General features: G+C 45.1%; 1 protein-coding gene across 1 annotated transcript; it reads right to left on the minus strand.

Annotated features, from left to right (window-relative positions):
• LOC137302352 (CD209 antigen-like protein E) lies at nucleotides 1-26,661 on the minus strand. The gene is made up of 6 exons (XM_067971986.1): nucleotides 26,463-26,661; nucleotides 15,624-15,719; nucleotides 14,478-14,606; nucleotides 13,744-13,895; nucleotides 6,675-6,781; nucleotides 1-739 (listed from the first exon to the last, which is right to left on the minus strand). Exons 1-6 carry the CDS (start codon nucleotides 26,548-26,550, stop codon nucleotides 583-585), a joined length of 729 nt encoding a protein of 242 aa, XP_067828087.1. The 5' UTR covers nucleotides 26,551-26,661; the 3' UTR covers nucleotides 1-582.
• Nucleotides 26,662-26,876: the final 215 nt, after the last annotated feature.

Below are 26,876 nucleotides of genomic sequence, written 5' to 3' on the forward strand. Positions count from 1 at the left end.
TTTTCTTGACATTAACAAAATTGATTTATTTGAATTCTGCCAGTGATGTGTTAATGTGGAAGGTGTTTGGTGACAATATCACTTAAATCTCCAAAATAAGTGAATCTGAGACACTTTCAGGAGCAGCCGTTGATCATCAAAGTGGAGTCAGTCGACATCAGTTATCCAAACGGTTGTGTAGACAACACTCTCCATAAATCCTTCACAATCAGCCTGCATCCAACCGAGCCTCACTAATACAGAGAGGGGCTCTGATTTGGGTCAATCTGGTTCAATAAACCCGAAAGTTTATAGAGACTAAAATAACCAAAGGGAAAGTTTTTAAATTGTGCAATCTTGAAATAGAGCAAGTGTCTTGGGAATGTGGAGCTGATCAGTCAGTGCCTGCAGGAGAAAGTGCCCGACTCAGGATATTGTGGAAGGGGCTCTCCAGGAACATTCAGCTCTCTGATTGACCTGCTGTACATTTCTGGCATTCTCGGGTTTTAATGAAAAAAGGACAGAAATCATCAGGCGAGTCGGGCACTTCCGCTGTTCGTCTCTTTGTCTGATTCTGTTCAACTCACAGCGACATCCACAAAACTAACGCTGTACAAGAGCGGTTGATTTTCGTTCACAAATCCATTTCCAACGCGTGACGCAGCAATCGTCGTTCCAGCCCCAGTAATCGGTGGTGGCGCAGTTCTCATCCTCACAGTGTGCGCTCTTGTGGTTGTTCGGTTCACCTCTGCGCCAAAATCTGTAGGGACCAATCAAAGATCCACACAAATAAGTGCGGGGGAAATATTCCTTTTAGTTAAATGGAAGTGAATATTTAGTTGTCTCCGATTGGAATCCAGTTCCTCAGTTATAGAAATTGACCTCCTCATAACCTCAATCACTCGGCACTGTAGGTGTCTCAGGGGCTCAGTCCCCTTTCCAGGGGCTAATGTGCTGCACAGGAACAGAAGGCCCTGGGTTCCAGTGCTGGCTTGTCTGGAGTCAGCTGATTGGAAAGGTTGGTGGTGGGTGATGGATTTATCCTCAGTCATCCCTGAGCACAGGGTGGATTCAGACCCCTGACCCAATCCCAATCGCTGCCCAGTGGCCTCGGCTGCAAACCAATGAGGTGAATGTTTGAGGTTCTCCGACTGCGCTGCCGTAACTTTGGTGGGATTTCGGCGGAAACCCCATTCACGTGTCTAAATGGACGTCAGGCAAAGTTACAGCAGCAGAGTGGGAGAGTCCGGAGGAAATTCAGCCCCACACGTCTTAGGGCCATCAGTACAGGAGAGGGAAGGATCTGCTCTGCTGGGTCCTACGGACAGAGCCTGTCAAAGCTCATTGGGGGTGAATTCACCATGGGCCGTGGCACAAAACGGGCGGTAGTGAATTGGGAGCAGGTCCGAGGAATTACCGAATATCTGGGGGTTTCTGCGGATCTTCTCCGAGGTTACTGTCGGCCAATGGGGAGAACCACAAAGGGAATTACTGGCCAATAGTAACGAGCATTTCTCATTGGTACAGAAGTACAGGGTTTATAGGGGATGTTAGTGTAGGGGTTAAAGGATACACTGGTGCAGTGATGATAGGGAACGGTAATGTAGGGATTATAGGGCTTGGTGTAGGGGTTATAGAGTACGGGGGATTGAGGGTTATAGGGTAAGGGGAATTAAGGGTTATAGGGTACCCAGGATTAAGGGTTATAGGGTATGGTAGTGTCTGGATTATAGGGTACAGTAGTTTAGGGGTTATATGGTACAGTAGTTTAGAGGATATAGGTTGATAGGGTACGGTAGTGTAGGGGTTATAGGGTACGGTTCTGTAGGTACCCTATAACCTGTATATGTTAGTGCAGAGGTTATAGGGTATGGCCTTGTAGTGGTTATAAGAGTACGGTAATGTAGGGGTTCTAGGGTACTGAAGTATGGGAGTTAATGGTTTGTTAGTGATTATGCAGCACTAGTTACAGCCTGCCAACCTGAAAATGATCCGTTTATTCCTACTTTTTATATACTTGTCGAAGCTCTTACAATTGTTTTTATATTACTTGCTAATTTACTCTCAAATAAGATTTTCTCCCTCTATCAATTTTTTTGCTCATCCTTTGCTGATTTCTATAACTCTCCCAATCCTCAGGCTTACTACGCTTCTTCGCAACATTATAAGCTTCTTCTTTTAATCTACTACTATCCTTAACTTTAGTTAGCCATGAACAGATCACTTTTCCCATGGAGTTTTTATTCCTCAATAGAATGTATATTTGTTGAGAATTATGAAATATTTCTTTAAATGTTCACCATTGTTGATGTCCCATCATATCTTTTAATCTAATTTCCCAAGTAACCTGAGGCAACTCACCCCTCATACCTATTTAAATGGCTTTGTTTAAGTTTAAGACTTCAGTTTCGGACTTGAGTTCATCACTCTGGAATTAAGTGTGAAATTCTATCATATTATGATCACCCTGCCGCTGAGGATCCCTTACAATGAGATTACTAATTAACCCTGGTCCATTACACAAGACAAGATCTAAAATGGCCTGTTCCCTGGTTGATTCCACCACGTATCAGGGCTATCTTAATGGCGAGAAACTGGAAAGTACTGCAGTACAAAGGGATCTGGGGGTCCAAGTGCAAGAAAATCAAAAAGTTAGTATGCAGGTGCAGCAGGTGATCAAGAAGGCCAACGGAATGTTGGCTTTTATTGCTAGGGGGATAGAATATAAAAACAGGGAGGTATTGCTGCAGTTATATAAGGTATTGGTGAGACCGCACCTGGAATACTGCATACAGTTTTGGTCTCCATACTTAAGAAAAGACATACTTGCTCTCGAGGCAGTACAAAGAAGGTTCACTCGGTTAATCCCGGGGATGAGGGGGCGGACATATGAGGAGAGGTTGAGTAGATTGGGACTCTACTCATTGGAGTTCAGAAGAATGAGAGGCGATTTTATTGAAACATATAAGATTGTGAAGGGGCTTGATCGGGTGGATGCGGTAAGGATGTTCCCAAGGATGGGTGAAACTAGAATGAGGGGGCACAATCTTAGCATAAGGGGCTGCTCTTTCAAAACTGAGATGAGGAGAAACTTCTTCACTCAGAGGGTAGTAGGTCTGTGGAATTTGCTGCCCCAGGAAGCTGTGGAAGCTACATCATTAAATAAATTTAAAACAGAAATCAACAGTTTCCGAGAAGTAAAGGGAATTAGGGGTTACGGGGAGCGGGCAGGAAATTGGACATGAATTTAGATTTGAGGTTAGGATCAGATCAGCCATGATCTTATTGAATGGCGGAGCAGGCTCGAGGGGCCGATTGGCCTACTCCTGCTCCTATTTCTTATGTTCTTATGTATTGTTCTAGGAAACCGTCTCGAATGCATTCTATGAGCTAGTCCTCCAAATTACTTTTGCCAATTTGATTTGCCCAATCCACATTGAGATGATAAAGTCCCCCCGATTATTGCATTACCTTTGTTACAAGCTCCTCTCATTTCTTGGTTAATATTTTGTCCAACAGTATAACTACTGTAGCGCGGCCTATAAACAACTCCCACCAATATTTTCTGCAGCTTGTTATTTCTTATCTCCACCCATACTGATTCTACTTCCTGATTTTCCGAGCCAAGATCCTTTCTCACTGCTATCTTAATGTCGTCCTTTATTATCAGGGCTACCCCACCCCCCAACTTTTCCATTTTGTTTCTCTTTTCCAAAAGTCAAGTACCCGGAATATTCATTTCCCAACCTGGGTCACCTTGCAATCACGTCTCAGTAATGGCCATTATCAAACCCATTTATCTCTATTTGTGCCATTAATTCGTCTATCTTGTTACGAATGCTTCATGCATTCAAATGAATCGTCTTTAATTTTAACTTTTTAACATTTTTACTCTGATGTGACCTTATTCACTGACGCATTATTACCTCAAAACTCTCTGTCTCTTCCTGACACACTCTGCTTATCTTTAGCCAAATTGCTACATCTGACTTTTCTCTTTAGATTTATAAATTTACCCTTTCCTGAAACCATCCCGCCCCCCTGCAACTTTTTAGTTTAAAGCCCTATCTACCGCCCTAGTTATTCGATTCGCCAGGACACTGGTCCCAGCCCGGTTTAAGTGGAGCCCATTCCAATGGAACAGCTCCCTCTGTTCCCAGTACTGGTGCCAGTGCCCCATGAATTGAAACCCCTGTCTCCCACATCACTCTTTGAGCCACGCATTTAACTCTCTGAATTGTTCGACCTACTGCCAATTTGCGTGTGGCTCAGGTAGTAATCCAGAGATTATTACCTTTGAGCTTCTGCTTATTAATTTGGACCCTAGCTCCTCAAACTCCCTCAGCAGAACCTCATTCCTAGTCCTACCTATGTTGTTGGTTCCTACGTGGACCACAACAGCTGGATCCTCCCCTCATGCTCCAAGTTCTTCTCCAGACACGAGGAGATATCCTTAACCCTGGCACCGGGTGGACAGCTCAGCCTTCGGGCTCCCGGTCGCGGCTGCAGAGAACAGTCGCCATCCCCCTGACTATACTAATCCCCACCACTACCACATTCCTTTTTACTCCCCCCGCTTGAATGGCCTCCTGTACCACGGTGCCGTGGTCAGTTTGCCCATCCTCCCCACAGTCTTTCTTCTCATTCACACAGGTAGCAAGTATCTCGCACCTCATGGACAAGGTCAAGGGCTGAGGCTCCTCCCTCACTACACCCTGGGTCCCCATACCTGCCTGACTCACAGTCACATCCTCCTATCCCTGACCACTGACCAAATCTAAACTACGATCTAAACTAAGGGGTGTGACTGCCTCCTGGATCAAAGTGTCCAGATAACTCTCCCCCTCCCTGATGCATCGCAATGTTTGCAGCTCAGACTCCAGCTCATCAACTCTGAGCCGAAGTTCCTCGAGTTGTGAACACTTACTGCAGATGTAGTTGCTCAGGATCTTGCTGGTCTCCACCAACTCCCACATACTGCAGTGACGACAAACCACCACCTGTCCTGCCATCTCTCTCTAACCTTGATTTATATCGTTAATTAGATAAAGTCTTTATTCACTCGATATTTTTAGTTCTATTAAAAGTTAGTTTATCTAGTTTAAGTTATGAATTTAATAAAATAACAGCGAGTTATAGTTTCCCAGCTCTTGGTTTGAACGACTGCCCGAGATCAGAGAGCAAAAAAAGCGGCAACACTCACCAACCAACCACCTGCCCGCTGTCCCGTGGCCTCACTCCTCCATTAGTTTTTGGTTTTGATTTCAGCCTTTAATAGGGAGCGTTTCCTGGGCCTCCCGCTCAGGTCCCCTCTCCCACGCTACTCAACTTATAAGTTACAGTGGTTATAGAATATGGTAGAGCGCGGGCCGCTGGGGTACGGTAGAGCGCGGGCCGCTGGGGTACGGTAGAGCGCGGGCCGCGGGGGTACGGTAGAGCGCGGGCCGTGGGGGTACGGTAGAGCGCGGGCCGTGGGGGTACGGTAGAGCGCGGGCCGCGGGGGTACGGTGGAGCGCGGGCCGCGGGGGTACGGTGGAGCGCGGGCCGCGGGGGTACGGTGGAGCGCGGGCCGCGGGGGCGCGGTAGAGCGCGGGCCGTGGGGGCGCGGTAGAGCGCGGGCCGCGGGGGTACGGTGGAGCGCGGGCCGCGGGGGCGCGGTAGAGCGCGGGCCGCGGGGGTACGGTGGAGCGGGGGCGCGGCGGAGCGCGGGCCGCGGGGGCGCGGTGGAGCGCGGGCCGCGGGGGCGCGGTGGAGCGCGGGCCGCGGTAGAGCGCGGGCCGTGGGGGCACGGTAGTGCGCGGGCCGCGGGGGTACGGTAGTGCGCGGGCCGCGGGGGCGTGGTGGAGCGCGGGCCGCGGGGGTACGGTAGAGCGCGGGCCGCGGGGGTACGGTGGAGCGCGGGCCGCGGGGGTACGGTGGAGCGCGGGCCGCGGGGGTACGGTAGAGCGCGGGCCGCGGGGGTACGGTAGAGCGCGGGCCGTGGGGGTACGGTAGAGCGCGGGCCGTGGGGGTACGGTAGTGCGCGGGCTGCGGTAGTGCAGGTGTTACAGGTAAAATAGTGCACGGGTTATAGTGTTCGGTAGTGAAGAGTTAAATATCCTTTTATCATTTCCTACTGCAGTTGATAATTCAGTCGGGAACTACACGCCGTGCGGTTCATTTTCATTCTTCCCGCCCGACGGTAAACGGGTGACAGGAGATCGGCCGCCCGGCTGACATTCCGCTCGATAGTCGTTCCCATCGAAGTGAGTGGAGATTAAAATCGTACAGAATGTAAAACCACCGGCCGATTCGCTCCCGCCCGTTTTATCCCGACGGTAAAAGTGAACATTCAGCCCAGAATGGTTTTTCAGGCCCCACCCCTGGCCCAGGGGCTAATTTTAACATTTTCACAAAGACAATTGGAAAGGAAAATGGTGGGAGGTGTAGAACGGGCGGCCGATCCGATATCGCCCGTTTTACACTATCGCCTGAAGTTAAAATGAAGCCCAGACTGTTCCTTGTACAGTCAGACTGTGCAGACTAATCACACAGTGAACATTGGAACCGACAAACACACGGGATTTTATTCCGGGAATCTGATTGGATTTGAGGTCGAGCTCCGAAGATCACTGAGCCGAGGTCACTGCACCACCCAGTTTCCCGGGAATATTGTTCTGCGTCCCCTCCATTCACTCACACCTCTCAGTACTCACTCAGGTTCAGAGAGCGGGCCTGCACCATCCACCCATTGCCAGGTGCCTTCCTTTTCCTCGTCCGTCAATCCAATCCAATGTGCATAATATCCGCCCTTAACAAAATCCTTCAGGGAATGTGAAAATATTACACAGCTTGTAAGATTATTATTAATTGAAAAACTAGGAGCAGGGTCAGTGCTTATTGTGTAACACTGCTCAATGGTTATAGACAATAAGGAAGGAGACAAGGCAATTAAATAACAGTGAGTATGTGACGTTCAACTTTTAAAAAAATGTGTTGATTGTAGGAGGAAGAGAAAAAAGAAAGAAAGGAAAGTAACCCCGCTGTTCAAGAAAGGAGGGAGAGAGAAAACAGGGAACTACAGGCCAGTTAGACTGACATCAGTCATCGGGAAAATGCTGGAATCCATTATTAAGGAAGTGGTAACAGGGCACTGAGAAAATCATTAGATGATTAGGCAGAGTCAACATGGTTTTATGAAAGGGAAATCATGTTTGAGAAATCTATTAGAGTTTTTTGAGGATGTAACTGGCAGGGTCGATAAAGGGGAACCAGTGCATGTAGTATATTTGGATTTTCAAAAGACATTTGATAAGGTGCCACATAAAAGGTTCTCACGCAAGGTCAGGGCTCATGGGGTTGGGGGTAATATATTAGCAAGGATAAAGGATTGGTTAATGGACAGAAAACAGAGTAGGGATAAACGGGTCATTTTCAGATTGGCAGGCTGTAATTAATGAGGTGCCACAAGGATCAGTTTTGGGCCTCAGCTATTTACAAACTATATTAATGACTTAAATGAAGGGATCGAGCGTAATGTATCCAGGTTTGCTGACGATACAAAGCTGGTGGGAAAGTAAGCGGTGAGGAGGAAAGGGATATAGACAGGTTAAATGAGCGGGCAAGAAGGTGGCAGATGGAGTATAACGTGGGGAAATGTGAGGTTATTCACTTTGGTCGGAAGAATAGAACAACAGAATATTTTTTAAATGGTGAGATACTATTAAATGTTGGTGTTCAGAGAGATTTAGGTGTCCTCGTACAAGAAACACCAAGTTAACATGCAGGTACAACAAGCAATTAGGAAGGCAAATGGCATGTTGGCCTTTATTGCAAGGGAGCTGGAGTACAAGAGTAGGGAAGTCTTACTGCAATTGTGTAGGGCTTTGGTGGGACCACACCTGGAGTACTGTGTACAGTTTTGGTCTCCTTATCTAAGGAAGGATATACTTGCCTTAAAGGCAGCGCAACGAAGGTTCACTAGATTGATTCCTGGGATGAGAGGGATGTTCTATGAGGAGAGATTGAGTAGAATGGGCCTATATTCTCTGGAGTTTAGAAGAATGAGAGGTGATCTCAGTGAAACATATAAGATTCTGAGGGGGTTTGACAGGGTAGATGCTGAGGGGTTGTTTCCCCTGGCTGGAGATTCTAGAACTAGGGGGCATGGTCTCAGGATAAGTGGTCGGCCATTTAAGACCGAGATGAGGAGGAATTTCTTCACTCAGAGTTGTGAATCTTTGAAATTCTCTGCCACAGAGGGCTGTGGATGCTGTGTCATTGAGTGTATTCAAGGCTGAGAGAGATAGATTTTTGCAATTTGGCGGAATCAAGGGATATGGGGATTGGGCAGGAAAGAGGAGTTGAGGTCAATGATCAGCCATGATCTGATTGAATGACGGAGCAGGCTCGAGGGGCCGTATGGCCTACTCCTGCTCCTTATTGTTATGTTCTTATGTTCCTAAATAAAGAAAGACCTTGCATTTATACAACGCCTTTCACGACCTCAGGACGCACCAAAACATTTCACAGCCAATTAAGTACATTTAAAGATTAGTGACTTTTGAAATGAGGGGAAACGCAGCAGCTAGTTTGAGCACAGCAGGACACCACAGTAATTAGATAATGACCAGATCAACTGGTTTAGTGATGTTGGTTGAGAATAAGTAATAGCCAGGATGCCGGAAGATCTCCCCTGCTCTTCTTCGAATAGTGCCATGGGATCTTTTACACCCACCTGAGAGGGCAGATAGAGCCTTGGTTTCATAGCATCATAGAATCATAGAAAGATACAGCACAGAAGAAGGCCATTTGGTCCATTGTGCCTTTGAAAGAGCTATCCAATTCGTCCCATTCCCCTGCCCTTTCCCCATCGCTCTGCAAATTTTTCCCCTTCAAGTATTTATCCAACTCTCTTTTGAAAGTTATTATTGAGTCTGCTTCCACCACCCTTTCAGGCAGTGCATTCCAGATCATAACAACTCGCTGTTTAAAACAATTTCTCCTCATCTCCCCTGTGGCTCTTTTGCCAATTACTTTAAATCTTGTTACCAACACTTCTGCCACTGGAAACAGTTTCTCCTTGTTTACTGTATTAAAACCCTGCATAATTTTGAACACTTCTATTAAATCTCCCCTTAACCTTCTCTGCTCTGAGGAGAAAAATCCCAGTCTCAAAAAGGATTGAGGAATAAGAGAGGACTTAAAACTATAATGGGAGTTGTCTACAGGCATCCTGACAGCGGCAATGAAGTGGTAGAATGTATTAATTCAGAGATTAGAGAGGCATGTCGCAAAAGCAGAGTTGTTTTAATGGGAGACTTTAATTTTCATATTGATTGGGAAGAGCAGAGTAGCTCAAGTCAGAAAGGTCATGAATTTTTAGAGTGCATTCAAGAGAGTTTTCTGGAACAATGTGTTCTAGAGGGCAGGATATACTAGATTTAGTAATGAGCAATGAGCCAGACTTGGTTAATAATCTAACAGTAATGGAAAATTTATCTGATGGGGGATCATAATATGATCAAATTCAATGTTACGTTTGAGAAGGAGAAATGTAACACAATTACTAAGATTCTAGATTTTGCTAACTTCAAAGGGATGAGACGGAGACTGACGGCAGAAAACTTGTCGAAAGTATTATCAGGTAAAACTATTGATGAACAGTGGGAGTTGTTCAAAAAATAATTTCGCTTAATACACAAGTAGAGTATACCCATAAGGGGCAAGAGCTCGACTTCCCAAATAAAACAGCCATGGTGGACAAAAGAGGTGAGAGATAAGATAATTCTAAAGGATTTAGCGTACAAAAGTGTAAACAATTGTGTCGATCCAGGGGACTGGGAGAGATATAAAGAACAGCAAAGGAAGACAAAAAAGATAGTAAGAGCCGTAAAAATGGAAGACGAAAAGAAACTTTAAGGGTAACAAGATTAACACAAAAAGATTTTACAACTATATTACAAGAAAAAGGGTAGTCAAGGGTAATGTGAGTCCTTTAAAAACAGATGTGGGTAATATTGCAAATGAAAATAAGGAAATGGCAGATTTGTTAAATGGTTACTTTGTGTCAGTCTTCACAGTAGAGGAAGAGGATAATATACCTGACATTCCAGGGAAACTAATAATAAGTCAAGGACTGGAACTCACTAAAGTTAACATAAGCAAGAAAACAGTATTGGAAAATATAATGGCATAAAGGCTGACAAATCCCCAAGTTCTGATGGTTTCCACCCCAGGGTTTTAAAGGAAGTAGGTGAGGAAATTGCAGATGCTTTAGCCGTGATCTCCCAAAACTCTCTCAATTCAGGAATTGTCCCTTTAGATTGAAAAATTGCATGTGTAGCTGCATTATTTAAGAAAGGTAAGAGAGAGAGAAATCAGGAAATAATAGACCTGTTAGTCTAACATCTGTTGTGGGGAAGTTATTGGAATATATAATTAAGTAATGACAGATTGAACACATAGAGAAATTTGAGCTGATTAGGGAGAGCCAACATGAATTTATAAAGGGTAGCTCATGTGTAATAAAGGTAATTGAATTTGTTGAGGAAGTAACTGAAGTAGGAGACAAGGGAATGTCTATGGATGTGGGTTATATGGACTTCCAGAAGGCATTTGATAAGGTTCCACATAAGAGACTGTTAGCTAAAATTAAAATTCATGGAATTGAAGGCAAATAATTGACCTGGTTAGGGGATTGGTTAGGCAGTAGAAGACAGAGTGTAGGGATAATGGGTATGTACTAGAATTGGAAGAAAGTGACTCGTGGTGTCCCACAAGGATCTGTGCTGGGGCCTCAAATATTCACTATTTTATTAATGACTTGGACAACACAATAGAGAGCCATACATCCAAGTTTGCCGATGACACAAAGATTGGTGGCATCGTAATTAGTGTAGAGGGAAGCTTAAAATTACAAAGACATTGATTGATTAAGTGAGTGGGCAAAACTGTGGCAGATGGATTTCAACGCAGGAAAATGTGAGGTCATCCATTTTGGACCAAGAAAGGATTGATCCGAGTATTTTTTAAAATGGTGAAAATCTAGGAACAGTGGAGGTTCAAAGAGATTCAGGTGTCCATGTGCACAGATCACTAAAATGTAGCGGTCAGGTAAAAAAAAATCATAAATGATAATGGAATGTTGGCCTTTATAACTGGATGGCTAGAATATAAAAGGGAGGAAGTTTTGCTACAGCTATAAAAGCCCTGGTTAGACCACATCTGGAGCACTGTGCACAGTTCTGGGCACCACATCTAAGAAAGAATATATTGGCCTTGGAAGGGGTGCAGCGCAGATTCACCAGAATGTTACCAGGGCTCCAAGGATTACATTATGAGGAGAGATTACAGACACTAGGCTTGTATTCCTGGAATATAGAAGGTTAAAGGGTGATGTGATTGAGGTTTTTAGGATTTGAAAGGATAGGGTAGATAGAGAGAAACTTTATCCGCTGGTGGGAGTCTAGGACAAGGGGACATAACCTTAAAATCAGAGCACGGCCATTCAGGAGAGAAGTTAGAAACACTTCATCATAGAAAGGGTGGAGAAGTGTGGAACTCTCTCCCACAAAAAGCAGTAGATGCTAGCTCAATGAATAATTTTAAATCTGAGATCGATAGAATTTTCCTGGCCAAGGGTACACCACTGTATACTTCCCGCCAGTCTGAAAAACAACCGTTATCCACGACTCTCTGCCTTCTGTCCCCTAGCCAATTTTGTATCTGCGCAGCCACTGCCCCTTTAATCCCATGGACTTCAATTTTGTTAACAAGTCTATCATGTGGTACTTAACAAACAGCATTTGAAAGTCCATTTACACAATATCAACCGCACTACCTTCATCAACCCTCTCCGTTACTTCATCAAAGAACTCAATCAAGTGAGTCAAACACGATTTATCTTTACCAAATCCACGCTGGCTGTCATTTATTAACCCATATTTTTCCAAGTGACTGTTAATTTTTTCTCGGATTATTGTCTTTAAAGGTTTACCCACCACTGTCGTTAGGCTGACTGGCTGTAGTTACCAGGATTATCCCTCGCCCCTCTTTTGAACAGACGTGTAACATTTGCAATCCTCCAGTCCTCTGACACCACTCTTATATCTAAGGAGGATTGGAAGATTGTGGCCAAAGCCTCAGCTTCTCTACCCTTACTTCTCTCAGCAATTTAGGATGCGTCCCATCCGGACCGGGTGACTTTCCTACTTTCAGCGCTGCCAACCTTTTTAGCACCTCCTCTTTATCTATTTTTATCCTATCCGATTTCTCTACTACTTTCTCCTTTACCGTGACATTGGCAGCAGCATCTTCTTTAGTGAAGACAGACACAAAGTATCAACTTCGTACCTCAGCCATGCCCTTTGCCTCCACAAGAGGATCTACTTTTTGGTCCCTAATCGGCCCTACCTTTCCTTTGACTGCCCTTTTAGTATCTATATGTTTATAAAAGACTTTTGAGTTCCTTTTTGTTTCCCGCTAATCTATTCTCATACACTCTCTTTGCCCCTCTTATGGCCATTTTCAGTTCTCCTCTGGTTTAACGTCTCATCCGAAAGCCGTTACCTCTGACAGTGCAGCACTCCCTCAGTACTGTACTGGAGTATCAGACTGGATTCCGTGCTCACATCTCTGGAGTGGGACTTAAACCCATGACCTTTCGACTCCAAGGTGATTGTGCTAACTCTGAGCTAAGGCTGGAACCTAAAATATGGAGAGAGCTGAGAAGTCCATGGTTTTAGATCTTGGGGTTAATGAGCGTGACCACAAGGAGGTGATGACCCTGGATTTAAATGCAGAGCGGATTCATAGAGCGGGGTGGGGAGAATGTACGGGGCATCGAGGTAAGAGGAAGAAGAGATGAATAACTGTAAATATATTGTAACAATAGAAGACAAAAGAATGGTTACAACTCAGAGAGAGGCAGAGATAGAAAAGGAGGTAGAAATAGAGACAGTGGCAGTTAGAGTGCACATCGGAATGGTCTTCTCTTTAGAAGAGAATGGGCTCCTGCTAGTATCCTCTCATTGGTTTGTTGGAAAGTGGAGTGTGTGTCTGACCTGTGTGTGTCTGACCTGTGTGTGTCTGAATGAGAGTGTGGCGACTGTGTGTAACACTGGAACTCTTAACTTCGTTTTGTACAGTCCTACAGGAAAGGTCTTTGACCTGGAACGATCTCTGTTTCTTTCTCCACAGATGTTGCCTGACTTGCTCAGTATTTCCAGCATTCCAGCATTGTCTGATTCCTACAGGAAATCTGATAGCTAATCTGTTGGGAGTATGGAAATATGGGGTATAAATTCATCTTGTGCTGTGGCATAAACCGAGTGATCGTAAATCGGCCGCCCATTTCACCCCCCCGCCCCCCACCACCCGTTCCATCCCCCGCCATTGAAGTCAATGAAAATGAAAATCAGGTGGAGTATAAAATGGGCGGCCGATTCTCTCTCGCCCGTTTTGCGCTACTGCTGCGCCGAATTTATACCTCACCATGCCGGGGGAGTCTACGGGGTGATATTTGACCTGCCGCCAGTCCCACAGAATTGGCATTGCAGATCGAGCGCCCGTTATAGACACCGCCCCATACCCCTCAGGTGGTGAAGACAAAATCTCCCCAGCGGGGAAATTCCACTTCTTTGCTCCTCTGCACACAGTTCTTCATCCATTTATTTAATGATATCAAACATCGCAGGCTGACGAGAGCAGGCTCAAAATGTCTACCCCATAATCATTGGTCTAATTAAAGTGATATTATATTCTCACGGTACGATGAACTCTCACCTGTTCCTCTTGACTAGTGATCACCACAAGATGGGATTTGTTCCCACTGCAATACTTCGCACTTTCAGTCCAATTTCGTCGTTCAGTTGAAAAAAAGTAACAACTTCCATTAAAAAACTTCCATTCCTTCGGACAAAAGATCTCATCACACTCTGCAAGACAACAGATCTTGTTGGCATATTTCACCAGAGATAGAGAAATAATTGGATTATATAGAGGGATGGATAGAGAGAGAAATAGATGGGCAGATAGAAACATAAACAGAGAGATGAATCAATAGACAAATTGATGGATTGCTAGTTGGATAGATAAAAGGATATGAGAGAGACAGAGAATGGATACATAGAGGGTAAAATTAAACCAGGGCGGGGGGTGCGACTGACGGGAGCGGATCGACCGCCCGTTATACACACGCCCGATTTCCCTTCTGTGGACTTCAATAGGGGGCGGGCGGCCAATCCTCTACGGCCTGTTTATCTGCACAAACTGAAGTTTAATTTCACCTCCGAGGGTGGAACTAAACACCTTGGGACATTTTACTACATTAAAGGTGTTTTTTAAATGCAAATTGTTGTTGTAGATAGATATACAGATAAGTAAATAACCAAATGGATGGATGGGTGTGTATGTATGGATAATGGAATGAATCGGTGGGGACATGGATGAGTGGGTGGTTATGTGAATAGGTGGATGGATGAATAGATTCCTGAAATATGAATAATTATTATACATACCCGGAGCACGATTCTGATCACAAAACCTCATCCAAAGTTGTGTATATTTTTCCTGGAGGTGTGTAAAATTGTGGTTCAGTTTCTCCAGGGTCGTAAATGTCGTCTCAAGTTCCTTGCGGGTGAGATATCCTTAAAATAAGAGAAACTCTTTACAATGTGAAAAGAATAACACACAATTAATGTGAAATAAACAAGTAACCTGGGATAAACTATAAAACACGGCTGGTGATATATTGTTTCACTGCTTCTGAAATCCTTTGAAATTATATAAAACTACAAATACTGACAGGCATCTGTGGACTTCAATAAAACGATAGCAAGAGTTGTGAAATATTCTGGGGAGAAACTGTATCTCGAGACTTTACATTGCTTCCAACCTGCTTTTTGGGACACTGTAATGAAGATGATAATCTGCATTTAATCCCTGCTCTACCTGATTAGGAACGATTGTTGAGGAAATTTATTCCATATTAAATCTGAAGTGTATCAGTCCGGGTCGTATTTCACAGGGAAACCGTCTGGATTGAATGTATGCTGCAGCTGAGCTAGGAGTGTTTGATGGGACAGTGTAGAGGGAGCTTTACTCTGTATCTAACCCGTGCTGTACCTGCCCTGGGAGTGTTCAATGGACAGTATAGAGGGAGCTTTACTCTGTATCTAACCCGTGCTGTACCTGCCCTGGGAGTGTTCAATGGACAGTATAGAGGGAGCTTTACTCTGTATCTAACCCGTGCTGTATCTGCCCCTGTGGAGTGTTTGATGGGACAGTATAGAGGGAGCTTTACTCTGTATCTAACCCGTGCTGTATCTGCCCCTGTGGAGTGTTTGATGGGACAGTATAGAGGGAGCTTTACTCTGTATCTAACCCGTGCTGTATCTGCCCCTGTGAGTGTTTGATGGGACAGTATAGAGGGAGCTTTACTCTGTATCTAACCCGTGCTGTATCTGCCCCTGTGAGTGTTTGATGGGACAGTATAGAGGGAGCTTTACTCTGTATCTAACCTGTGTTGTACATTTCCTGGGATTATTTTGATGGGACAGAGACAGCTCTAATGACCCCTCCTCCCCCGTTGGGTCACCAACGTAAACCAGGACAAGTTCGGAATAAGTGATGAAGAGAAAAATAATAACATTAATTTTACTAACCAGCTGTTATTTGTGAAACAATTGCTGCAATTAGAACAAAGCAGATGACCAGAAGGACTATCGCCGGCACCTTCCAGGAGGCAGGTTTCTTGGTATCTAAAATGAGAAATGATTTGGCGAATGAAAAAATGGAACAAAAGCACTGGAATGTACACGGCTCTGGGCTGATCATTTAAATCAGAGGAGTTCAGGAAACTTTCAAGAGCCAAAAAATAATGAGCAACAAATTTAATTTGTTGATGACACAAATCACAAAACATTTATATAAAGGAAGAAAGGAGCACTGAATTGATCATTTTAAGGCCATGGATTTGGTAATCAGGAAATGTTTTGTCCCGTGTTGAGAGACAGAGAATTTGATGAAGGACAGTTGTAGTATTTGTGTATGAGCAGTTTATGTTTTTTGGGAATGCCGGGGATACTGAGCTTGTTCTGTTTGGAAAGTAAATCCCAGGGGGTAATTTTAACTTTTAGCGATGGTGTAAAACGGGTGATATCAGATCCACCGCCTATTATACTCCCGCCCATTTTACATCATCGCTGAAATTTAAAATGACCCCCCAGACTTCGAGATATTGAGGGACATTTTCAATTTGCCCCTCGGGGATAAATCTGAAATCGGTGGAAATGGAAATCAGGAGGTTTCTATAATTGGTGCCGATTCACAATCCCAGTTTTATGCTCGGGCAGCAAGTTGAAAAGGGGCGATTTTAACCCACCCCACCCGGCGTAGTTCACCTTCTGTCCTCTCTGCTTAACCTCTTTACCTGCCTCAGTCACCTTCTCCCCTTCCCAGTTCACCGTAATGGGCCACAATTCACTGTAGCCAGCGAACAAACGGCGCCCATCGTTCGTTAGACTTGCCTGTGCCCGTTCAGTTTCCATGAGCTTTTGAACAGCAAGTTGCTGTGAGTGAGAGATCCAAAGAGCGCAGCGCCCTCTACAGGGCATCTGGGACTTCTATGAACAGGACAAGCAACTGTGTTTCTCCTTCATCAATCAAATTGAAGCATCGTTAATGAACAGTGCAGAGTCTGAACCAGGAAATGTGAGTGAGAATAGTGAATTCAATGTCAAATCAGGTACAGAAAGCGAAATCAAGAGAGGGAAATGAAAGAATGAATTAAGAGAGAGAAAAAACAGACAGAAAGAAAAATTAAAACAAAAAGTTTCAGTTTAACTTTTTTAAAAGAAATCTCCAACAATTACAAGCTGAAGGACTGAGACTCCACACTGGTGAAAGTTAATTTTCAGTGCCAGAGAGATTGTTCGGCAGTAATTAAGATTTATCACGCCATTAAAATTGGTACTTAGACTGAAATGGACAAGCCCTAACTTTCTGTGGTGAGTTTAGTTCCTATCACCCACACAAATACAGGAACTTCACGCTGTTCAATGTATTTGAATGGTGAGTCAGACAGCGAGATGCTGTTTCGCGAAGTCAACGGTGGAGCGGCGCATCTCGGACAGCAACTTCCCGATTTTCCCATTTCACCACGCATCTGCCCCTCGCTTGAAGTTGCCGTGTGATTTATGGATGAGTGATGGAAGGTGTCGTCGACAGTGCTATCAAGCGGCACTTACTCACCAATAACCTGCTCACCGATGCTCAGTTTGGGTTCCGCCAGGACCACTCGGCTCCAGACCTCATTACAGCCTTGGACCAAACATGGACAAAAGAGCTGAATTCCAGAGGTGAGGTGAGAGTGACTGCCCTTGACATCAAGGCAGCATTTGACCGAGTGTGGCACCAAGGCGCCCCAGTAAAATTGATGTCAATGAGAATCGGGGGAAAAATCTCCAGTGCCTGGAGTCATACCTAGCACAAAGGAAGATGGCAGTGGTTGTTGGAGGCCAATCAGCCCCAGGACTTCGCTGCAGGAGTTCTTCAGGGCAGTGTCCTCGGCCCAACCATCTTCAGCTGCTTCATCAATGACCTTCCCTCCATCATAAGGTGAGAAATGGGGATGTTCGCTGATGATTGCACAGTGTTCAGTTCCATTCGTAACCCCTCAAATGATGAAGCAGTCCGTGCCCGCATGCAGCAAGACCTGGACAACATCCAGGCTTGGGCTGATAAGTGGCAAATAACATTCGCGCCAGACAAGTGCCAGGCAATGACCATCTCCAACAAGAGAGAGTCTAACCACCTCCCCTTGACATTCAACGGCATTACCATCGCCGAATCCCCCACCATCAACATTCTGGGGGTCACCATTGACCAGAAACTTAACTGGACCAGCCACATAAATACTGTGGCTACAAGAGCAGGTCAGAGGCTGGGTATTCTGTGGCGAGTGACTCACCTCCTGACTCCCCAAAGCCTTTCCACCATCTCCAAAGCACAAGTCAGGAGTGTGGTGGAATACTCTCCACTTGCCTGGATGAGTGCAGCTCCAACAATACTCAAGGAGCTCGACACAATCCAGGACAAAGCAGCCCATTTGATTGGCAACCCATACACCACCTTAAACATTCACTCCCTCCACCATCGGCGCACAGTGGCTGCAGTGTGTACCATCCACAGGATGCACTGCAGCAACTCGCCAAGGCTTCTTCGACAACACCACCCAAACCCACAACCTCTACCACCTAGAAGGACAAGGGCAGCAGGCACATGGGAACAACACCACCTGCACATTCCCCTCCAAGTCACACACCATCCCGACTTGGAAATATATTGCCGTTCCTTCATCGTCGCTGGGTCAAAATCCTGGAACTCCCAACCTAACAGCACTGTGGGAGAACCTTCGCCACACGGACTGCAGCAGTTCAAGAAGGCGGCTCACCACCACCTTCTCAAGGGCAATTAGGGACGGGCAATAAATGCCGGCCTCGCCAGCAATGCCCACATCCCATGAACGAATAAAAAAAATGCATAAATAATGGTGAGCGTCATTAGCCTCACCGTTATTTGGGCAGTAAATTCTGGACCATTACCTTTCTATTGCAATTTCTCAAAAGCCAAGTTCACGCTCTCCCTTGTCTGGTTCATCTTCCCAGCTGTGCACATCATATTCTCACTCATCTGGCTTATCTTCACATCTGTCTACTACACCAACTCATTCATCTAGATCTGCTTCTCACCCACCAAGGAACATTGTCACTTTCCCAGTTCATCTCATAACTAGGTTACTTTCTCTCTTGTAATAATCGCCCTTCAGGGATGTCCAGTGCGCCCTCTCCCCTGTCCAGTGCGCCCTCTCCCCTGTCAGGTGCACATTCTCTCTTGTCTAGTTCACCTTCTGAACATTTATGCCTCACCTTCTCATCTATCCAGTTCACCTCCTCACTTGCTTTGTTCTCCTGCCCATCTGTCGAATTCACCTCATCACCAGTTCAGATTCCAGACTCTCAAATTCACCTTCTCACTTGTGCAGTTCAACATCCCACCTGCATAGGCCTCCTCCTCCCTCGTCTGTTTCACCTTCACGTTGTCTATTTCACCTTCTAACTTTACTAATTCAATATCTCACGTGTAGACCAGACTGATTTGTGGGCAGGGTCCTTCTGTGAAATGATTGTTTTTTTTAAGACAATCTGGAAGCTTTTCTGGCTATTTGGGCCTGTTGCACAAATTCCAAGATTGATTGAATTGAATTTGAACAGTTTGTCCTGGTGAGATTTCAATTTCTGGTCTCTAGGTTTCTAGCTCAGAACCACAACCACTGGGCTCCCGTTTACCTTCTCAACTGCCCTGTTCACCATCGTACTCGTCTTCTTCACCTTCTCACCTGCTAATTCACCTTTTTACTGTACAGTTTATCGACTCACCTGAACAGTTCACATACTCACCTGTTAATTCACCTTCTCACTTGCTTAGATCATCAGCCTATTCAATCCTATCTCTTGTCTAGTTCACCTTCTTACCTGGCTAGTTCACTTTCTCACTTGCCTTGTTCAACTTCTCATTCTCCAGTTGACTTTATAACTGGCTCCTTGGGCTTACAAGTTAACTGGATGATGACACAGATCCAGTCACTCAGCCACTTTCTCCCACCTCCACCTAATCTAGAGATTTCAGGTAAGACTGTGGATTGGGTGGAGCGATTCCTGTATCCAGGATCACTGATCCACGAGTCATGTTGAAGCATCCCAGAAATATTACATAGAATTTACAAAACAGAAACTGGCCATTTGGCCTAACTGGTCTGTGCTGGAATTTATGCTCCACACGACCCCCTCTCACACCCTATTTCATCTAACCTTATCAGCACGTCCTTCTAGTCCTTTCTCCCTCATGTATTTATCTAGCTTCCGCTGAAATGCATCTATGCTATTCGCCTCAACTATCCCATGTGGTGGTAAGTTCCACATTCTAACCACTCTCTGGGTAAAGAAGTTTCTCCTGAATTCTTTATTGGATTTATTAGAGACTATCTTATATTTATGGTCCCCACAAGTGGAAACATCTTCTCTACGACCACCATATCAAACCCCTTCATAATTTTAAAGACCTCTATTAGATCAAATACGATGCAGAACTGCTCTGATGCGCCAGGTGATGGTGGACATGGTCAAGAAAATATGGTCATCACATCTTCCGCTTCCAACAAAGCTTGGCCTGTATCAAATCTGCATCACACCAGTTCTCCTGTATACATCAGAGACTTGAACCGTTTCACAAGCCCACCAGGCAAACATTGATGCAGTGGGCCAGTGGCATAATCGGTGGTGTGAACATGTCACAAATAGTCAGGTCAGTAATATGACCTTCCCGAGGTGTCATAAGGCGTTAATCGCTGTTTGGCATATGTCCAGGTTTGACGGCACGCGACACCTTGAGGAAACTCAGCCTGTCCTCTGAAGACCCGGAAAGGCCCCCCTGGAAGAAGCACTTGGTTTACCTCAGGATCCAGAATACAGGGATCTTCTCCACCATGAGGAGAGCCGCGGCCCGTGATAGATGGAGTTGAATAGTTCAGCAAGCAATGCCCTGAGGAGCCTTCTGCAATCGTCATCATGCTCACCGTCTACATTTGTCTCGATCACCATCTCAGCTGTGTCATTCACCTATTCACCAGACAATTTTCACCTTCTCACTTAATCTAGTTCACCTTCTGTTCTGTCTTGTTCACTTTCTCACTTTTCTAGCTCACCTTCTCACTATTCAAGTTCATCTGCTCATCTGTATCAATCACCTTCTCACCGGAATAGGCCTCACACTAAACTGGTTAGTTCACCTTCTCACCGGAATAGGCCTCACACTGAACTGGTTCGTTCACCTTCTCACCGGAATTGGCCTCACACTAAACTGGTTAGTTCACCTTCTCACCGGAATAGGCCTCACACTAAACTGGTTAGTTCACCTTCTCACCGGAATAGGCCTCACACTAAACTGGTTAGTTCACCTTCTCACCGGAATAGGCCTCACACTAAACTGGTTAGTTCACCTTCTCACCGGAATAGGCCTCACACTAAACTGGTTAGTTCACCTTCTCACCGGAATAGGCCTCACACTAAACTGGTTAGTTCACCTTCTCACCGGAATAGGCCTCACACTAAACTGGTTAGTTCACCTTCTCACCGGAATAGGCCTCACACTAAACTGGTTAGTTCACCTTCTCACCTGTCTAGTTCAATGTTTTCACCTTATCACCTGCCTGGTTCACCATTTCACCTGTCTCTGTCACCATGTTACTTGTCTAGGTCATAGAATCATTAAGTCTCACCTGTCCAGATGACCCTGTCAGCTGAATCGTTAATCTCTCAATTGTCTTGTTCACTGCCTCACCTGAATCAAACAGCTCTCACCTGTCTGGGTCACTGTGTCACGTCTAATTTACCTTCCTACCTGTTAACTTCACCTATTCCCTTTTCTTCCTCACCTTCATTTCAGCCTCTCGTGCCTAGTTTACCTTCTCACCTGTCTCGTACACCTTCTCATCTATCTCAGCACTTGCTGAGCTGTCTCGTTCCCTTTCGATCCTGTGTCGTTCATCCTGTAACCTGTATTTTTCTGTGTCACATCAGACAGGGCTTTAACTGATTGATTAGCGGGCAGCAGCATTTTTGTTTTTACTTGGCAGGGGGATGGGCACCAGGATGTAGAACTGGAAAGGAGAAACAAGGTGCACAAAGGATTGGGAGCGACAGATCGCACTAGGTTTAGAAATAGTACAGTAATAGATGGGATCAGACAAAGAGAGAATACAAGAAGGTCTAAGATAGGTTCACAGTGCATGTGTGTAAACACACAAAGCTTGGTAAATGAGGTTGGTGAGCTACAGGCGCAAATAGTCACATGGGAATATGTTGTAGCGACAATAACGGAGACCTGGCTCAAAAAAGGGCAGGATTGGGTACTAAATACTCCGGGATACAAAGTGTTCAGGAAAGAAAGAAGGGGCGTGGCAGTATCAATTAAAGAGAATCTTGCAGTGCTGGAGAGAGAGGATGACCTCCATTTGGTTAGAGTTAAGAAACAATAGAGGTGTCATTACACTACTGGATGTATTCTATAGGCCACCAACTAGTGGGAAGGATAGAGAGGAGCAAATTTGCAGGGAAATTACAGAGAGGTGCAAGAACCATAGAGTAGTGACAATGGGTGACTTCAATTATCCTAATATAGTCTGGGATAGTAACAGTGTGAAGGGCAGAGAGGGGGGAAGAATTTCTTAAGTGTGTTCAGGAGAACTTTCTTGATCAGTGCGTTTCTGGCCCAATGAGGCAGGAGGCATTGCTGGATCTGATTCTGTGGAATGAGGTGGGTCGAGTGAAGCAAGTGTCGGGAGGGGAACAGTGATCATAGTATCATATGGTTTAGATTAGCTATGGAAAAGGACAAGGAGCAACCTAGAGTAAAAATACCCAATTAGAGGATGGCCAATTTCAGTGGGTTGAGAACGGATCTGGCCCGGGTAAATTGGAATCAAAGATTGGCAGGCAAAACTGTCGTCTAACAATGGGTGGCCTTTAAGGAGGAGATGGTTCAGATGCAGTCCAGGTACATTCCCACAATGGGGGGAAAGGTAGGGCAACTAAAGCCAGAGCTCTCTGGATGACAAAAGAGATAGAGAGTAAGATGAAGCAGAAAAAGAGGGAGTATGTCAGATGTCAGGTTGATAATACAAGTGAGAACCAGGCTGAATATACAAAGTTCAGAGGGGAAGTGAAAAAGAAAATATGAGGGGCAAAGAGGGAGTATGAGAATAGACTGGCAACTAACATAAAAGGGAATCCAAAAGTCTTCTATAGGCATGTAAATAGTAAACGGGTCGTCAGAGGAGGGGTGGGGCTGATTAGGGACCAAAAAGGAGACCTGCTTATGGAGGCAGAGGGCATGGCTGAGGTACTAAATAGATACTTTGCATTTGTCTTTGCCAAGGAAGAAGATGCTGCCAAAGTCACAGCAAAAGAGGTAGTTGAGATAGTCCATGGGCTAAAAATTGATCAAGAGGAGATGCTAGAAAGGCTAGCTGTACTTAAAGTAGATTAATCATCTGGTCCAGATGGGATGCATCCTAGGTTGCTGAGGGAAGTAAGGGTGGAAATTGCGGAGGTACTGGCCATAATCTTCCAATCATCCTGACAAACAGGGATGGTGCCAGAGGACTGGAGATTTGCAAATGTTACACCCTTGTTCAATTAAGGGTGTAAGGATAAACCCAGCAACCACAGGCCAGTCAGTTTAACCAGTGGGGAAACTTTTAGAAACGATAATCTGGCACAAAATCTGGCACAAAATTAACAGTCACTTGGACAAGCGTGGATTAATCAAGGAAAACCAGCATGGATTTGTTAAAGGCAAATTGTGTTTAACTAACTTGATTGAGTTTTTTGATGAGGGCAATGCAGTTGATGTGGTGTATATGGACTTCCAAAAGGCACTTCATAAAGTGCTACATAATAGGCTTGTCAGCAAAGTTGAAGGCCATGGAATAAAAGGGGCGGTGGCAGCATGCATACGAAATTGGCTAAGTGACAGGAAACAGATAGGAGTGGTGAACGGTTGTTTTTCGGACTGGAGGAAGGTATAAAGCGGTGTTCACCAGGGGTCGGTACTAGGATCACTGCTTTACTTGATATATCTTACTGGCTTGGACTTGGGTGTGCAGGGCACAATTTCAAAATTTGCAGATGACACAAAACTTGGAAGGGTACTGAAACGTAAGGAGGATAGAGATAGATTTCAAGAGGACATAGACAGACTGGTGGAATGGGCCGACACATGGCAGATGAAATTTAACGCAGAGAAGTGCGAAGTGATACATTTTGGTAAGAAGAACGAGGAGAGGCAATATAAACTAAAAGGTACAATTCTAAAGGGGTTGCAGGAACAGAGAGACCCAGGGGTATATGTGCACAAATCGCTGAAGGTGGCAGGGCACGTTGAAAAAGTGGTTAAAAAACCATCTGGGATCCTTGGCTTTATGAATAGAGGCATAGAGTACAAAAGCGAGGAAGTTATGATGAACCTTTATAAAACATTGGTTCGGCCACAACTGGAGTATTGTATCCAATTCTGAGCACCGGACCTTAGGAAGGATGTGAAGGCCTCAGTGAGGGTGCAGAAAAGATTTACCAGAATGGTTCTAGGGATGAATCACAGGAAAAAAAAACACGGGGTACCTCACCCGGCCCAGATTTGGAAAGGATTGACAGCTCTTGGTGGTGCATGGCCGTTCTTAGTTGGTGGAGCGATTTGTCTTGTTCATTCCGACAATGAACGAGACTCCTCCATGCTAAATAGTTACGTGACCCCCGAGTGGCTGTGGATGCTGAGTAAATGAATATAGTCACGCTCAGATGGATAGATTTTTGGACTCGAAGGGCATCAAGGGATATGGGGATCGGGTGAGAAAGTGGAGTTGAGGTCGAAGATCAGCCATGATCTGATTGAACGGCGGAGCAGGCTTGAGGGACCGTATGGCCGACTCCTGCTCCTATTTCTTATGATCTTATGAGGGACTTCAGTTACGTGGGTAGATTGGAGAAGCTGGGGTTGTTCTCTTTAGAGCAGTGAAGGTTGAGAGGAGGTTTGATGGAGGTGTTCAAAATCATGAGGGGTCTAGACAGTGTAGACAGAGAGAAGCTGTTCCCATTGACAGAAGGGTCGAGAACCAGAGGACACAGATTTAAGGTAATTGTCAAAAGAACCAAAGGCAACATTCGGAAAAACTTTTCTACGTAGCAACTGGTTATGATCTGGAATACACTGCCTGAATGGGTGGTGGAGGCGGATTCAATCATGGCTTTCAAAAGGGAATTGGATAAGTACTTGTAGGAAAAAGAATCTCGGGGCTACGGGGAAAGGGCAGTGGTGTGGGGCGAGCTGGACTGCTCGTGCAGAGAGCCACATGGGCTCGACAGGCCAAATGGCCTCCTTCTGTGTTGTAACCATTCTATGATTCTATTTGCAAATTAGGATTCTTTTTCTAAAGCAGTTGTGAAATAATGAGCAGTTGGTAAGCAAATTATAAAATGTTTATAGTAAATATGTTGCAACTTCCCTTTGTTCTGCTGTGTCCCAGGAAACTTCTGTTTTAAACCATGAACATACAATTAAATCAGGAAGTCACTGCAGCCCACAAGAGAGTTAGGGGAAACAACGATTACCGCAAGTTCCTGGTTCTGTACAAAATTAACGTCCAAAACAAGATCTTCAACAAGATAAGGTTCACTTCAGTCACAAAAGGCTGTGGCTACTCTTCCTGGCAGTGAATGATACTGAGGCTCAAAATGATACCGGGGTTTAGAGGGTTAAATTACGACGACAGGTTGTATCAACTAGGCTTGTATTCCCTGGAGTATAGAAGATTGAGGGGTGATCAGATCGAGGTGTTTAAAATATTAAGGGGATTTGATAGGGTAGATACGGGGGAACTATTTACTCTGATGGGGGAAATCAAGAACAAGGAGACAATCTTAAAATTAGAGCTAGGCAATTCAGGAGTGAAATCAGGAAGCACCTTTTAACACAAAGGGTGGTAGAAATCTGGAACTCTCTCCCCCAAAAGGCTGTTGATGCTCGGACAAACGGGGATTTGAAGACTGACATTTTTGTTCGGTAAGGGTATCAAGGCACATGGATCAAAGGCAGGTAAATGGAGTGGAGGTGCAGATCAGCCATGATCTAATTGAATGGCGGAGCAGGCTTGAGGGGCTGAATGGCCTACTCCTGTTTCCAATGTTGCCGTGTTCTTTTGTTCCAGTGCAGAAATTAACAAAGGTCATGGTGAACTGCAACAGGACAGCATTATATTTTGTCTCACTGAGAATAATAACTGCTTGAAATATAGTGCCAGATTGAGTTACTATTTACACACAAACATATATATTTAAAATACTTAAAATACCACCACCCAAAAACCCTCCTTTACCCTCAGCTCAATCAGATCTGAACATTGTTTTATTGACATCGGTGATGTTTCTGGTCGCTGGCCCGAGCGGTCATTCTTCCTGTAGGAGCCAGTCAGTGAGCGTTGTCTGAATATTTAAGCCTGAGGGAATCCCGTCCAATGCAGCTCCCATTAGGGCCTCTCACCCACTGTGTCCCGCCAGAGTAACTGGATGGCAAACCCGCAGCTCCAATCCTCGCTCACCCTCCTCCCTAAAACAAGAGCCCTCCGATCCTTAATATTTCGCTGTCAGGACCGTGTCCCGGATCAGCAAACTCTGAGCAGAACAGGCTTCCTACCTGGAACCTCCGTGGCCCTTTGTGACTTCGGTGCCACTCCGACACTCTCAAGAATCTCAGAGATAAACTGGCACGAGTTCAAAAGATGAGAAATAAAATGGGACATTCCTGTCCGCAGAGCATCACAGTGAAACTAAAATAACAGCCTGGTCACATTAAAGCTACGTTACTATTGACTGAACAGGTGGGTCAGGTACCTGCATTACTGGGAGAAGGTGCTGGAAGTTGTTGCTTCAGAGAAGATTGAGAGAACTTCAGTTCTGCATAAGTGATATCAGCTTCCATTCCGCCGATCAGCCTGCAGCATCTGTGAAGCTGTATTGTTGAGGGGCGGTGTGATAGTGAACAGTGTCAGACAGGATGGGACGTTAGTCAGAGGCGGGTTTCACTATTTCTACTTTTCTCTCCTATGCTGAAGATGTGACGGGTTTTTGGAGGTTTTACAAGTGTCTCGAACATTTGTTGCAGCAGAGACCAGTTTTGTTTCATTGAAATGTAACAGAACACGGTTATAATTATTAGATTTTACTTCATTATAAACATCATGGGGGGAGAAATTCACTCGAGCGGTGGCTCAAAACCAGCGGTTCCAGGCCCCGCCACACGTACAG

Source organism: Heptranchias perlo, chromosome 35 (assembly GCF_035084215.1).
Source record: "Heptranchias perlo isolate sHepPer1 chromosome 35, sHepPer1.hap1, whole genome shotgun sequence".
Taxonomy (NCBI): domain Eukaryota; kingdom Metazoa; phylum Chordata; class Chondrichthyes; order Hexanchiformes; family Hexanchidae; genus Heptranchias; species Heptranchias perlo.

Excerpts from the sequence above, each read along its gene's own strand:
- LOC137302352 (XM_067971986.1), bottom strand. The coding sequence starts at position 26,550 with ATGGAAGCTGATATCACTTATGCAGAACTGAAGTTCTCTCAATCTTCT. Across the intron at positions 15,720-26,462 it reads ACCTTCTCCCAGTAATGCAG|ATACCAAGAAACCTGCCTCC; the intron begins GTACCTGACCCA and ends TTCTCATTTTAG. Across the intron at positions 740-6,674 it reads GGCCCGCTCTCTGAACCTGA|ATTTTGGCGCAGAGGTGAAC; the intron begins GTGAGTACTGAG and ends TGGTCCCTACAG.